The 14,704-nt window shown below is 42.6% G+C and overlaps 2 protein-coding genes across 4 annotated transcripts; both read left to right on the top strand.

The window, feature by feature from the left end:
• Window positions 1–1,432: 1,432 nt before the first annotated feature.
• ccnp (cyclin P) lies at window positions 1,433–5,270 on the top strand. The gene is made up of 9 exons (XM_085795061.1): window positions 1,433–1,629; window positions 2,075–2,200; window positions 2,421–2,496; window positions 2,643–2,812; window positions 2,993–3,091; window positions 3,689–3,844; window positions 4,130–4,288; window positions 4,372–4,550; window positions 4,794–5,270. Exons 1-9 carry the CDS (start codon window positions 1,576–1,578, stop codon window positions 4,978–4,980), a joined length of 1,206 nt encoding a protein of 401 aa, XP_085651187.1. The 5' UTR covers window positions 1,433–1,575; the 3' UTR covers window positions 4,981–5,270.
• A 995-nt stretch (window positions 5,271–6,265) lies between these two features.
• LOC146975816 (CLOCK-interacting pacemaker-like) lies at window positions 6,266–14,105 on the top strand. 3 transcript variants are annotated; one of them, XM_085795056.1, is made up of 4 exons: window positions 6,266–6,356; window positions 8,869–9,051; window positions 10,478–10,683; window positions 11,827–14,105. In XM_085795056.1, the coding sequence occupies exons 2-4, from the start codon at window positions 8,877–8,879 to the stop codon at window positions 12,844–12,846; spliced, it is 1,401 nt and encodes a 466-aa protein (XP_085651182.1). In that variant the 5' UTR covers window positions 6,266–6,356; window positions 8,869–8,876; the 3' UTR covers window positions 12,847–14,105. The 3 variants fall into 3 exon arrangements, with proteins under 3 accessions (XP_085651182.1, XP_085651181.1, XP_085651180.1); XM_085795055.1 differs by having other exon boundaries at window positions 6,332–6,635; XM_085795054.1 differs by lacking the exon at window positions 6,266–6,356 and adding an exon at window positions 6,844–7,022.
• The last annotated feature ends 599 nt before the right edge of the window (window positions 14,106–14,704 follow it).

Below are 14,704 nucleotides of genomic sequence, written 5' to 3'. Positions count from 1 at the left end.
CACTGATGGACACCACTGTGGATTTGCCTTCATTGCTATCATGGCCGTAAGGGGGTGCTGCTGAACTTTTTTAATATTGGTTGTGAAGCCATACACTGAACCTCGCTGCTGGCCACGCTTTAAGCAATGCTTCACAGCTAAACATGCAAGTTAATACCCCTGACCTCTCCTGTAGGCATACACAGGCACAACAAGTGCCTCTTCACTATTGTGTAAATACCAAAAAAAAAAAAGAAAAAAAGCTTGATGGTGAATGCAACATTAGTAGAAGGGGAGGCCTGCAGCTTTGTAGTGTTTGATTTGCAGCTTTACTATGGTTACCTTGCTTCTCTGTATATTTGAATGTGATCAACAGTCACGAATGTCGCACCTGATGCTGGTGTAACGATTTTTTCTTTTGCTTGTTGCTGTTAGTTGAGGCTCAGAGGACAATGGAGGAAAAAAAGCAATCTTTAAGGGGAGGACATTGTCCTGGTGGACACTGTCATCCCCCACCTTTGCAAGACTTTACAACGTAACGGGTGATACCTGCTACAATATGGTAGCTTATAACATTTGCAACTATAATGTGCCAGTAAACATTTTTACTGAAGAAAACTGTGTTTGTCTTTTTTATGCCATTTTTTACATTTCAGCAGGAATCCTTTGTAAAGCATGTTTTATAACCAGCAGAGTGGACCTGAGATGTCTGGAGGGTGTGATTTGTATTTTAAAGCTTGACAAAAAAAAAAAAAAAGACAGGTAAGGTGAAGGGTTTTTGTGAAATATGATGAAATATGATGCCACAACAGAAACTGGAGTCAGATGTGTTGTTTCCCAACTAGAATAAGATTTCAGGCATTTGTGTAAAGGGTTTAGAAATAGAAATTTAGCAATAGGTCTAGTGTGGAGACATACCAAGAGACTGTATGGAGATTTTCCTTAAGTACATTATGTCTTAAGTTAAACAGATGAAGGAAATTGTAGGCATTATACATTCACAGGAGGGGTGGGGCTCTGGATCTTTGAACTTTTGGACATTGCTTTAAAAAAAAAACAAAAAAAAAAACTAGGTAACCCAGTCCATGACATAGGCTATTGCTATAAAGCCGTTGATTTAACTTTTTGGGCTCTAGTAATAGTTGTCTTCCTCAGATATGTAAATGAAGGTGGATTAAATCAGTGACTCACTACACCCCAAAAATGTAAGTTATTTCAATATTTATTGCAGGAATAATGGAGCAGACACAATAAGGTGTGAAGTCTATAGATGCGTCAAAATGTAAATAGGCCTACAACTTATGTCCAGTGACAATGATTCATAATGAAGCTATATGTCACTGAAGGCTACAAAGTCAAGATATAAAAAATACAAAGACACATATTTAAAATGAATCATTCGACAAAACGCAGTTTATTTCCACCGGAAGTCCTCGTCCCGGTGGCCCCACCCCAATCAGTGCGCCTGTCCCACCTGTCTATAATAGGGGCCGCTGAGGCCAGCATGGCGTCTCGCTCCGCTCCAGACCTCCGCCGACACCCGTTGATAAGTAGCTGCAGTGGCCTGGTACGGGAACTCCGTCTCCGGCTATAACTATGGCCAAGACCAGTTTCTCCGACTCTAAGCCTCTGCTGGACTTACACAAGAAGGTGAGCATTTGTGTGAAGGAAACAAAAAACAATATGGAGCAATGGGTTTGTGGACCTAAAGAAAAGGAAACTAGTAGGCTATAAACTTTTCCTGTGTAACTCCAGATAAAGTTGACTTTAAATATGAAAATAAAAAATTCTGCAGCTACTTTCTCTTTAACTTCACATGCCTGCTCCAGTTCTGTGCTGCCACCAAAGTAATTGCATTCACCTGCCATGATCCAAGGTGTCAAGTCTCTGATTAGATTGGGCCTTGACTCTTGATGACCTTAATTTCTAGGCATTACCTACTGCCCCTGATGATATCTGACAGTCATAAAGAGATGGAGCTGCTGCAGCCACCCTATAATCACTATCAAAGTCATTACATGTTTTTGTACATTAAAAGTTGGGTTTTTTTAAGTGTCCACAATGAGGTCAGTAAAGATCTTGTGCTGTCTTCCAGGCGGACGAGAGGCGAGCCCCATTAAGAACGTGGGCTAATGCCTGTGGGGCAATAGATCGCTGGCAGCCTGTAGAAGTAGAGGAGTCCAGGATGGCGTCTGTCAAAATGGAGCCAGAACGCAGATGGGTACGCCTTCCATCTGGCTCGTTACCTTCACCCAATACACACCACAATGTCTCTGTCTGGTTTTAATTGTTTCTTTTAACTTCTCCCAACATACGAATCTGACATGATGACTTGGTGACCATTGTAGAAAGAGGAGCTGACAATCTCTTAATAATATGACTGTTAAAACCTACTGCAAGGTCACTTTTGCACTGATGTGTAAGGTGGTGTCTGTTTGCAGGAGAGGAGGTTATCCATGCAAACCAGTGAAGGTATCATCATGGGTTTCCATGAAGACACACGGATGCACTCAGCTGGTAGTGTATATAATCAATACCAATGGGTTTCAAACTGTTTTTGAGGCATAAATGTGTTGCATGAACTCAAAAACAAAACAGTCAACACTCAGATAATTGGGTATAACTTGATGATTATTATTTTGTCCTATTTTCATCCTGTGCAGATGGGTGTGTGGAGGAGCCTGTGCTTCTCTACCCTCACGGACTGCGTGGTCTTCAGAGCCTGCAGGCGCTGGTGCCCAGCCTGCTGCGGTGTGAAGTAGAGATCGCCCTGGAGAAACTCAGCCTCGTATGGGACCGGACGTTCGCCTGGGACATGTTCTTAGACATGATGGTGAGTCATTATGAACAGAGCTGCTTCGTTTCAATAAATGTTTTTCTTAAGGAGGTGACACTATCCCTAAAATGCTCTTTTATACTCTTCACTGATTGTACAAGAGGGGAGTGTATTAACACACTGTTTGATGTTTTTAATTATTTAATGTGTGCCTCCTGTTCTGTTTTTACCCCACAGAGGACTCAAACACGGAGCGCTTTACCCAACGCTGACCTGCCCCGGCACTTCACAGATGCCACTCGAGCTGTCCTGGTAGACTGGCTCATTCGAATTCATGTGAGTGTCCTTGTTAATAGGGGCTTTCCTCCCGCCATGAAACAAATAAACAAATTGTGCCTAAACATGCAGTTCATTAAACTCACATGGATTCTGATTAGAGAGTTAAACACTAAGTTTGATGGACTGCCTTCTAGATTGAGGTGTCAACTGAGAACGAGGCTTCACTTAAGGAGTAATTTGACCTGAGTCCAACTCTTTCCTCCCTTATCTACAAATATAACTGGGATGCATTTGAGCTCAGGTTACAATAAATCAATGGGTGAACAGATTCTTTCAGACAGTTAAATGAGAACGCTGTAAGTTGAAACTAAAGCCAACAGCCCGTTAGTTTAGCTTAGCACGAATGCAGGGAGCAGCTCTAGCTCTAGCTCAAGTGAATATGAACACAATCAGCTCCTTTTAAAGCCCACTTATTAATGCATATCATTTGTTTAATCCTTGCAAAACACGTGTAAAATTTTAGTTTTTATGGGTTATGTGCTTCACCCATCTTGGTCAGGTACAGTGACTTTCAAGCATAACAAGAAAATGGGCTATAATAAGCGTATTTATCAGTGGTCTTCAATCTTGAATGCCTTGTTTATTTCCTGCCAGGAGATGATGAATTTCCAGGAAGAGACCCTCTATCTGGGCATACACCTCCTCAACTGCTCTTTGCGCCAGCTCAAAGTGACCACTGCCAATCTGCAGCTCCTCGGCATGGTGTGCCTCTTCCTTGCTGCAAAGAAAGAGGAGTGTCTCCTCCCTGAGGTACGCTGGCTGAGTTGACAGTTTTTTAAATAGAAAGTTGACTGAGAGATGAGTGATGAATCAACTTTTTTTTTTTTAAGTGAAATGTACAAAAAACTCCCCAAAATGTTATAACTCCTATTAAATCCTATGCAAGTGAAGACAGTGCAGGAGTTTTCCTCTATTGTACTTGTCCGTCCTTTCCCACACTCCTGTCGACCTTGTGATGTGTGCATGTTTTTAAGTGTTTTGGTGTCTTGTAAGAAAAGACAAAATGTTCCTTTTTATTTGAGCTCTTTGTTCCAGGTGTCTGGACTCTGCTACTTGATGGACCACGCCTACACTAAGCATCAGCTGCTGCGAATGGAGCGTAAAGTTCTCTGTGGGCTGAAGTTTGATTTTTCCTACTGTCCCTCGCTGCATTTCCTTCTCCTCCTTGCCTCCATTGCTCGCTGCAGCGCTAAGGTACCTCTAAGTTTTCTGTTTTCCTTTTTTAAAGTGTCAGTGAGGGCTCACGTTTCATTGCACACTGTCATCTGTGCCACTAGGTGGTGTGGATGGCTCGTTATCTGCTGGAGCTGTCACTCTTGGAGGGCCAGTGTGTGGTGTTTCTGCCTGTGCAGCTGGCAGGAGCAACCCTCTGCTTGTCCCGTCAAGTCCTGCAGGAGCCTCCAACACCGGAGGGGGAGGCTGCCTGGTGTCTAGCCTCCAGCATCCACGTAGGAAGGTGTGTGTATATTGACTTGTACGATGCGCTGTCCGTTTCCAACCACGCACTATTGCATGCCACCGAGTCATGTCCTCTATCCACAATGCCCTTTTAACAGCCCTGGCATCATTAGTGTTGTAGTAGCTTCTCTGTGCCCCTAACCTCACAGCTGCAAGGCATTTTACTATCCTGGTGTTTTTATGAGCCTCCATCCATCCTCGCTGTCAGTTTGACATTTGTATACGCTTTGTTGTTTTGCAGCGAGGCCACCCTGCTGAGGATCATGCACATTCTGGCCAATGCTGCATCCACGGCCCACACACAAGAGACCTGTGCTACTTTAATTAAATTCTCCTCCCCAGAGACAATGCATGTGAGCAGACATCCAGGTCTGAAGAACATCTCTGCTCTGCTGCACATGATGTCCCTGAGTAACAGGGACACTTAAAGCTTCAAGGTGGAGATTCTAGGCCAGTATATCTTGACGATTTGACTCCTGGAGAAATGGGTGAGGAAGAAGTGTAAAAGATTTAATGCCAGACGTTGTTTGACAAAGAACTGCGTATTTGGCATGCTTGTGATTTAGCCAGCCTGTTTTATTATCTTATCTTGCAGCCGATTTATAAAATATTTGAATTGTGATATGTCCTTGTCTTGTCGTTTGTGGAGATGATGTGGGCTGTCTATGTAGCTATTTGAGAACTTTTAATGTAAAAATAAAGTGTCTGCTGCAAAATATTGCATTTCAGGAGTTTTTATTTTGCACAACCTTTTTATAAAATTCCAACCGCCTACAACTGTATAGTTTCACATGAGAGCAGATCGCCACTTTGACTGCATGGCTGCGGTTGTTTGCAATTGCTACTCTATGCACAAACATGCCGACACAGCTGACTGGCTAGAAAGAATTGTTAAAGGGGAAAAAAAGTGGACGACTGCTACAGCACAACTCAAGCATAAGCGCTATTTCTTTAACATGAATGTCAACTGCACCCCAGTTGAAATTCTACACTGCAAAAACTCAAATCTTACCAAGAATGTCTTATTTCTAGTCAAAACAAACCTCATTATAGTTAAAATAAGACTCATCACATAAAAAGTAGCTTGTTTTTAGACACTTTTTACTTCTTTCAAGCATATTTTCACTTGACATAAGTAGAAAAATCTGATAGTGGAGCAATATTTTCTTTCTTATTACAAGCACAAAAATCTTGCTTTCACTGGCAGATTTTACTTTTTCAAGTGAAACTTTGTTTTGAAACAAGTGAAAATGATCTAAAAAGTTAATTTTTAGGTGATGTATTTTAAGTGGAAAAAATTAGTTTCGACTAGAAATTAGACATTTTGACAAGAAAGAAGACAAATATTCTTGGAAAGATTTTGAGTTTTTGCAGTGTACAGATAATGTTGTATTTTAATCCTTTGTAGTATTGAATGAATGTAGCTGAATTGTGTGCATGTTTCCATAAGCTACTATTTGGAATAAACCCCAACCGTCCCAACTGGACAGTGCAGATAAAAACCTCAACCAGCTGTGATGGTGTTTCTTATTCTTCTTCCTGAATCTCTCCTTCACTCACTCGCCCCATAAATTCCATCTTAAATCCCAAACGTGACTTTTCCCCAACAAGCCTCCTTGTTTTCTGCACACTCGGGTCTCTCTCTCCCTTGTGTAGCCTACCGTCTGCCTGCCGCACGCGCAGTGATCTCTGATTGGCTATCGTAGTGGCCTCGCGGACCAATGGCCGTTACGCGCACGTTCGGATCGTTGTATTGTGTCTGGTGGTGGGTGGTCCAACAGGCGGTCACCGGGGTTCAGATAAGGTAACGGCAGAGCAGAAGACCGCCTCCTTACTTACTTTACAGCCGGGTGTTTAATTGTGTTATTATCAAGGGGGAGCTGCTTTCTTTGTGTCACTATTGTTGCTTAATAACACGCGCTCTAATGATGTAACGTGTCGGTATTGATTTATTACGTTTTCCGCCGTGCTCTTTAACGTTTCATCGGAGCGTCAAACGGCGGCGTCAAGCTCGCTTGATGAGTGAGCCACCGGAATTTCAAAATAAAAGTTTGGTAGTTGCTACTGTTGGATACACGTTTAGGTAAGTACTGTCTGAGTCATGTATAAAGGAAAATATGTCCGCATAGAGCTGAAAATTACCGGACACGTTGGCGTTATTTTATAAAATTAATGCACTTTGTTTATTATTGTGAGTTTTATGTTGAAAGAAACCGGAAGTTCGTTCTGTTCTGCTGTTGCGCTTGATGGATGGTTGGCAAAGCTCTGCCCGTCCTCACTGTAGTCTTATCACACTTCATATTGGACAAAGACGAGAATGATTCATTTATTGTACTGTACATTTGTCAGTTAACAATTGCAACATGGTCCTGTTACTCAACGTCAGCGTTGTCTGGCTCCCTTGAACGGAACACAAGCGGAAAAAACGAGCTTTTTTAATTAGGAGTAATTGATTGTTGCCCGTTTGGAGGTAAGTTTTCCACTGTGGGTTGGAGCGATAATAAATCTTTGGGCACGTCGATACTGCCACATCTGTATGCTTCCTTCTCGAGCTTTTCCACTCTTTTATAACTTTTCCCGATTTATATGCATGGTTATCAATGTGCTCGCTACGCATGGTGTCGTTATAGGCTACATGAACATATCGATAACTGTGTTTTTGTTATGTTTTTTTTTTTTTTTTTGGACGTGTTTACCACCGGTGTGCGAGAAAGTGTATAGGCTATGTAAGAGAGGGCAGGTCCCAAAGTTGAGTTACATAACAGGAGGAAGAGGGAGGGGGGGGGGGGGGCGGAAGAGGGGGTGGTGCTGCGGCTTCAGCTGAGAGCGACGTGTGCTGCCTTCACGGAACCACTCCCTTCGCGGAATATTATCACGAAAACTTTCTCACACCTTCTGCTGAGATGAAGTCAATCAACCGTGAAAGCTGAGAAACCAGTGTTCATCAGAGGAAAACCTTAGTGGACTTCTGCAAGGACAGACGTTGTGCAGTCAGTCCCTCGAGGGAAAGCTGTGATTTTAAAGTTGCCTCGACACGACTAGCTACACAGTATCCTAAATATGTTTCCTAAATGTTACAAACTTATAATGCTTGAATGAATGAATATGAATTGCAAATCTGCTTTGTCAATATGTATAGATCCCTACAGCAAAGTTATGATTTTGTGCAGGGCTCAATTCCCCCCCTGAAAAACTCCCACTGCTACTTGTTCTTCCTTTTGATTTATATCATAAAATGCAGTAATGTCATTCAACCCCTCACAGGCAGGGCCACGTTTTATGGAAATGGCAAAAGTACTAGCTATGATTGTCTGACAAATTGTGTGCATTATTTCGTCATTTTAGGAACTGCAGTGCAGTAGTTTCGTGTCCATTAATTTAAAATCTTGTGTGACAACAAGTATTAATGTTATTATGCATCAGCTAAAACCTTTTTACAATTTTTGTTGTTCATAATATTATAAACAACAAAAATACATAAATATATTTATGATCAGGTATTTTTCAGTTGGCATTGGCAGGCAAAATGAGGGGACATATGTACAGTCGTATTCTGGCTGCTGCCGCTTAAAGATTGTTTGTTGTCGTGCAGGTGCTTGTGAGTCAGTAAATTAGTATTAAACCCCAGCAGTTATTTAGACAAGCTGCCTCTATCTTGTAAAAAACATGAATTCACAAACCCCCCCCACACACACACACACACACACACACACACACACACACACACACACAACATGTCTCTCCCTGTTAATTTGAATTACAGCATTTTGTTTGGTTTACCAACACAGTTACAGGCTCAGTTTTCTCTGTGAGGTGTTATTAGAGACCATGCTCATGCTGTCATTGTGTTTAAGTTGCCACGGTTACAACCCCTGAAGACACGAAACGCTCACATCCATCAATATGTGCCACCATGGATTCATGTGGAGAAAAACACTGGAAAAGCTATTAAAATGTTGTGCAATAGGCGGCACAAACTGATTAGGAAAGAATCCAGGCAACATGATACTTATTTAGGAAGTATGTAGTATTAACAGTACCTGTTTGTGTGAATGTTGTTGCTAAAAATGGCTGTGGTTAATGTTGTCATCTGAGACATTTAAATGATGTTGTACTATAATAATAATAATAATAAACAGTACGAGTAAGTTTAAGAACAATATGTAGAAATGTATGTTTTCAAATGTCGATCTTATTACACATGCTTTCATTATTTTGCATCTAACAGTAACATTTTCTATACTTATGTCCATAAGTTATACTTTTATGTTGGTGTTTTGCAGCATGTAGATAAATATCATGTGTTTTCCGACTAGGGTCCAGTATGCCTAAGGAGCAGCCTTGTTTGAGCGAGCACAGTCCTTGTGCACTGTCGAGCAAGAATGCCAAAGACAAGAGCAACAGCACGACTCTGCTGGCGATGCGTGACACTAAAGACGCAGATGAGTCCAGCGGACGGGGGTCCCGCTGCAGCTCAGAAAAAGACTCTGGCTACTCTGGTGGGTTGAAAGTAAATGTGACATAAATACTGTATAACCTGGTGATGTGATGATGATAAATGTTGTTGTTGTTTTTTTTTTTACCATTTTTGTTTTTAGTGTTTTTTATACGAGCCTGTCAAAGAAGAGTTTCTTCACTTGTGACAGACAATAAAGCTTATCTATCCATCTATGAATCAACCAAGTTTGATTCTCTACAGCTACCTACAATAATACACTCCCACAAACATCGGTACAAGACAAGTCAGTGCAGGCAGTAATGAAATAGAATATGCTGCATATGACAAACAGTGTTATGTATTAAATGACAGGGCGTATGCATGGTTTTGAAATTACACAATGACAAAAGGTCACTGCTGATTTTCAGGTTTTATGTGCATACAGACAAAATATCAGATTATATGTGTAGGAACAGTATCAGCACCCCCCAACACCTCAAATTTAACACTTGAATGAACTTTTTCTATCAATAAGCCACAGCCAGTGACTGACTGTATAAAGTCTGTCGAGCATAAACAGAGGATGAGGTTTGATCTGGTGTTGGTTGCTGTGCTTGTCTGTTAAAGACCAGTTTCTCTCCTAAAACTGTAGCAAAAAGAGAGTCAGCACTTCAACCTCATAGCCACCATTTCATTTCAAATCCAAATTGCCAAAACTTGAAAACTGCTTCTTTGATAATACTAATTCCTGAAGCAACAACATTGTGCAACTTGACTCTGATAAGAGGCAATCTAATCCAAGCCTTGGTGTTTGGTAATCATGTTAAATGGCTGATGCAGTGGTAATAAATGGTAGGAATGAGGGTGTGATAACACTTGTGATGGACGTCGTCTTGGCACGTTATTGTACAATCTATGTATGCATCAGTTCAGTCCAAAATAAGAAAGAACAATGGGAAACATTAGTGTCACATATTATGTAATTCCATACTATAGTTCACATTACTTATGCTAGTACAAGCAGTGCTGTGTTGAAACAGGTAACTTACAGTACTGTATGTTGCTATGACAGCAGTTGTGTCCAATCTGACAGTGCCTTCTGGTGGCCATAGAGGTTAACAGCAGAGTCAACACGGGGCATTTTGAGAAATTGCATGACCACAAAGCAGGTTTCCAACTTGCAACAGTCATTGCACATTGCACACACAGTGGATACAGCCAGAATTGAAGGTTATGGGTCAAAGGGAATTAGCAGCAGGTTATGTAATGGGCACATGACAGCATTAATTAAGACATTGTTGATGGTCATCTGTAAGTACATGAAAAACCTGTTTCCTCAGGTATATAGGTCAAGGTGTATGCCAGCATGTTTTTGTCTCTTCATTCCCTGTTTATGCACATAAAGTAAATGTTGGTTCATGCAACAGTTCAACTATCCCTCTATCAGTCAGTATTTCTCAGTTCTCGCTCTTCTGTCTCCCGTGCAGATGGCTCAGACTGGCAGCAGACGGATGTGGAGGATCAACAAAGCAACAAGAGCCAGTCCAGAGGCAGCGGGTGTGTGCAAACCCCCGCACAGCAGCCAGGTAAAAATCAAGAAGTCGGCCAAGGAAATCCTGGGAATCCTACAAAGATCGCACCAGACCGTGACCTCACACCCATCTACATAATCAAGAACATGGTGCTGAAGCAGGTAAGGCAGGTGTAGGTGAAGACACGCTATCTGATTGGAAGCAAAAGTAAGAATTTGGATGTTAAAGGGATAGTTCAACATTTTGGCCCATTGCCATAATCCCTATAGTTTTAGCAGTAGGTTCATTACCTTTAATTGTCGGTGCAAGCTATTTTTAGAACGGCGGAGCAGAACCATGAGCTGCTCAGAGCTACGCTACGGAGGCTCATGGGATTTTTTGGTTTCCCTCATCAAACTCATCAAATACACAATCCAACAACTCCAAAACGCTCAGGTGGACAAGTTGTGACCTGCACATTCATCACGCTATGAAATAAAGGTAAAGGTAAAGGTACTTTATTAGTCACATATACAGCTAGTACAGTGAAATTCTTTCTCTGCATTTAACCCATCCCTGAGGAGCAGTGGGCAGCCGCGGTGCAGCGCCCGGGGACCAACTCCAGATTATGAGCCAGTGCCTTTGGTCAGGGGCACTGACTGGAGGATTAACCTAGCCGACATGTTTTTAGTGGTGGGGGAAACCGGAGCACCCGGAGGAAACCCACGCAGACACGGGGAGAACATGCAAACTCCACACAGAAAGGCCGAAATAATAACAGAAATCTATGGGACAGAGTTGTTTTAGAGGGAAATGCAGAGACTGCTTGCTGAAAAACCCCCTGATGGGAACACACATCAGCGGTTTTGCATGAATTTACCTCGAAAACAACTCTGTCTCATAACGTTCTGTTATTATCTCATAGCGTGGTGAATGTGCAGGTCACAACTTGTCCACCAGAGCGTTTTGGAGTTGTTGGATTCTGTATTTGATGAGTTTGATGAGGGAAACCAAGAAATCCCATGAGCCTCCGTAGCGTAGCTCTGAGCAGCTTGCGGCTCTGCTCCGCCGTTCTAAAAATAGCTTGCACCGACAATTAAAGGTAACGAACCTACTGCTAAGAATATAGGTATTATGGCAATGGGCCAATTTGCCAAAATGTTGAACTATCCCTTTAAGGATAAGGACTGACACTGTAAGGATTGATTGTCTTCTTATGTCTTTATAATGTACTCGTACACCTCCTTCAAATATAGTACTTCCCTCTGGGTCCTTGTTTTCTCCTTGTCTCGTACTTGCTTTCCCCTTCCTACCTTTTCCATCAGCCGGACACGATCCAAAAAACAGGTCAGCTACGCTGGGAGACCGGCAGCTCTGGTGTTCCTCGTGTGATTCTCTGCCAGCAGCCCAGCTTGTTGCCAGCTTCCCTGCAGCTACGCAAGCCCTCGTCCCGGTCCAGTGTCACGGGAAAGAAAACAAAAGGCCTGCCGGTTTTCAACTACCCCCGCATTGCACCACACCCCAGCAAGAAGCCACCCGATAAATCCTCGTCAAACGTGGATTCACAGAATCTGAGTAAGAGGGTGTGTACAGAGCACAAGAGTGAGCACACACCTGAGAACAGGAGTCCACCTCAGCAGCTCCTTAATAAGCAGCCAAAATTAGCAGTCTCAGCCTCTGGGCAGACGTGTTCCTCTTCACCCAGAGATAGTCCGTCCTCCTCCAGCTCCCCCTCTGTGTCATCGAGCCAGAGCTCCCCATCTGTATCCACTGTCCACACCGCCACCTCCTCCTCCTCCTCTGTCACAGCTCGGGGACCCAACAAAAACACCACCACCACCAGTGCTCGCCACCGCCGTTTCCTCAACACAGTAGAAATCCTCCAACAGTCAGGACTGTTGGACATAACGCTGCGCACCAAGGAGCTGCTGCAACAAAGCAACGCCACAGAGCGGGACATAGCCCAGCTGCGCCAGCACACAGAACTACTGTGCGAGGCTGCCCGCAACCCCAACTGCAGCTTTAACGGTATCATGGCCTGGGAGTGTCTACACAGAGCCATGGCCGAGTCCAACAACTACCCCGACCTCAAACTCCTGCAGAATTTACAAATCCCACTGTCCCACCCGGATTCTGCCGGTCAACCGGAGAGCGTCGGCGCAGGTGACACCACCAGGCCCGGAGCTGCTGGGAACTCAAATGTGCCATCGTCCGGCCTTCTCCGCAGCCTGCTGGATCCAAACCAGAACCAGCGGTCTCAGTCAGAGCAGAGCAGGAGGCTCAAGGCCGGCGAGAAAACCTCAGACAAAGTCACCTTTATGCCTCCTGACAGTTCTACTGGTTAGCACAATCTGCCGTGCCTTCAGAGGGAGAGCCAGTACTCAGGGCAGCCAGCGGAGCACCAGTCACCGTGTTCGGAGAATATATGTGTTGTTTTTTTTATGTTTTATTATCTTGTTATTTGCAGCTATTTCTTCTACAGGGGCTGCACAAAGTATCTCTGCAGGTCTTGTCTCCCTTCACCAGAATGAAATGTTTGACATCTGAAGACAGATCCTTATAATTAATGTACTTAAGTGCAATTTCTTCCCAAGACACCTTCTATCACCACTGCAGACTTCATCAACCCACACACAGGGGAACGCTCCTGCATGTGAACCACTTAAAGGATTATGTGAGAATCAAATGTGAATCCCCAGGAGGAAGAGGATATTGGCTCACACACACACAAGTGGTACTTAATGCGATTACGACAACGTGAGTGTGTACTATCGGTTCATTTGATTGTTTTTTCTGTCATGCTAGACTAACTTTATTCAGGGAAAAAAAAGAATACATCTAGATAAGTGTTGAAAAAATGGTTTCTTCTCATTTATTTTACCCGAGAGAGAGAGAAAGTATGCTGTCACCAAGAATGGTGCCTTCAAAACAATACAGCTGACCACAAAGGCTCTCAGAAAATGGCACTTAAAAGAAGTACTTAAAACACTGCTGGGAGCTAAAGCTGCAGAGAAAATCCCCCTGCAACACCACAGGCTGCACTACACTGGACTGTTGCAAGGATGTGCAACAAAGCCTTAAAAACTCTTTTTGATGTCTTTTTTTCCCCCTTTTGCTTTATCAGGGCACATCATCATTACCACATGTTATTATAATCATTTACTTCAGTGAAGTCTTTGTTAATTTTATATGTATGTAACACATGTGAAAATGGAAGCAATTCAACACAGCACCTCTGAGATGATCAGTAAAACCATTTTTGCTCTCACGCAGCAGCTCTTGTCCATTTTCACTGTGATGTTGTGTTTTCTTGCACCAAGCCACTGAGTTGTGGGTGTCATCATGTGGTCATTTGTTTTCTTCACAGGCAGAACAGGGTTTGCAATGTGAGCGTGTGAGAATTGTTCATGTGAAAAAGTATGTCGTCCATGTGACTTAATATGTGCGGCACGTGTATGATTTTTTTCCTTTTGTTTTGTTTTGTTGCGCTTGTGCATCTGACAGACAGCGCCGCCAGCAGGGCACCTTTATGAGATTTTAAGTGGTTTATACTGTGTATTTTTCATAATTTGAAGGTATTTAAATAAAGTGATACATGAAAAGATTTTTTGTTTGTTTTTTGTCATAAAAGCAACCCTCAAGACCCAAGCCTCTTTATTCTTAAAATGTTTGTTTTTTTAGTCAGGATTTATCGAACATTTTGTTTTTGTAATACTGACTTAGCCACTAGAGGCTTAAGTGCTCCACCAGCCAATGGCTGAAATTGCACTAATATGATTATATTGATGGTTGTAGGTGTTTTAAATCTCGCCATGCACTCCTGTTCCTTTCTTTTCCAAGAAATGTAGGTCAATCATAAACCTTCCAGGAAGTCAGGTGAGAAAGTATAAGGAGGACCAACAAATACCACATGTGTAATAAGCTGTGGAGATGGAGAAATGGATCACATGTTGGACTTTCACCTCTGTGGCTGTGGTTTGGATTTTCTTTTTTTTCTTCTTCATATTTATTCTAAACTAATGAGTTGGCTTAAGGTGCAGGAGCTGCATACGCTCATGTTACGACAAGAGAAATTGCATTTTTATTTTCCATAATAGTTATTTATTTGGCAGTTACACAGGTTTTTAATGTTTATAAACATTACAGAAACTTGACTCGTGCTTTGATCAAGGATCAAGGATCAAAATGCATATGAGTGATTAC

Source organism: Trachurus japonicus, chromosome 13, assembly GCF_045865225.1.
Source record: "Trachurus japonicus isolate A0001 chromosome 13, Traja_1.0".
Classification (NCBI taxonomy): Eukaryota; Metazoa; Chordata; class Actinopteri; order Carangiformes; family Carangidae; genus Trachurus; species Trachurus japonicus.
The sequence above is the reverse complement of the archived record's forward strand: the minus strand, read 5'-3'. Positions and strand labels throughout refer to the sequence as shown.

Coding starts and splice junctions, on each gene's coding strand:
- LOC146975816 (XM_085795056.1), top strand. CDS start 8,877: ATGCCTAAGGAGCAGCCTTGTTTGAGCGAGCACAGTCCTTGTGCACTG. Junction 9,052..10,477: donor AAAAGACTCTGGCTACTCTG/GTGGGTTGAAAG, acceptor TCTCCCGTGCAG/ATGGCTCAGACTGGCAGCAG. Junction 10,684..11,826: donor AGAACATGGTGCTGAAGCAG/GTAAGGCAGGTG, acceptor CTTTTCCATCAG/CCGGACACGATCCAAAAAAC.
- ccnp (XM_085795061.1), top strand. CDS start 1,576: ATGGCCAAGACCAGTTTCTCCGACTCTAAGCCTCTGCTGGACTTACAC. Junction 2,813..2,992: donor ACATGTTCTTAGACATGATG/GTGAGTCATTAT, acceptor TTTACCCCACAG/AGGACTCAAACACGGAGCGC. Junction 3,092..3,688: donor ACTGGCTCATTCGAATTCAT/GTGAGTGTCCTT, acceptor ATTTCCTGCCAG/GAGATGATGAATTTCCAGGA.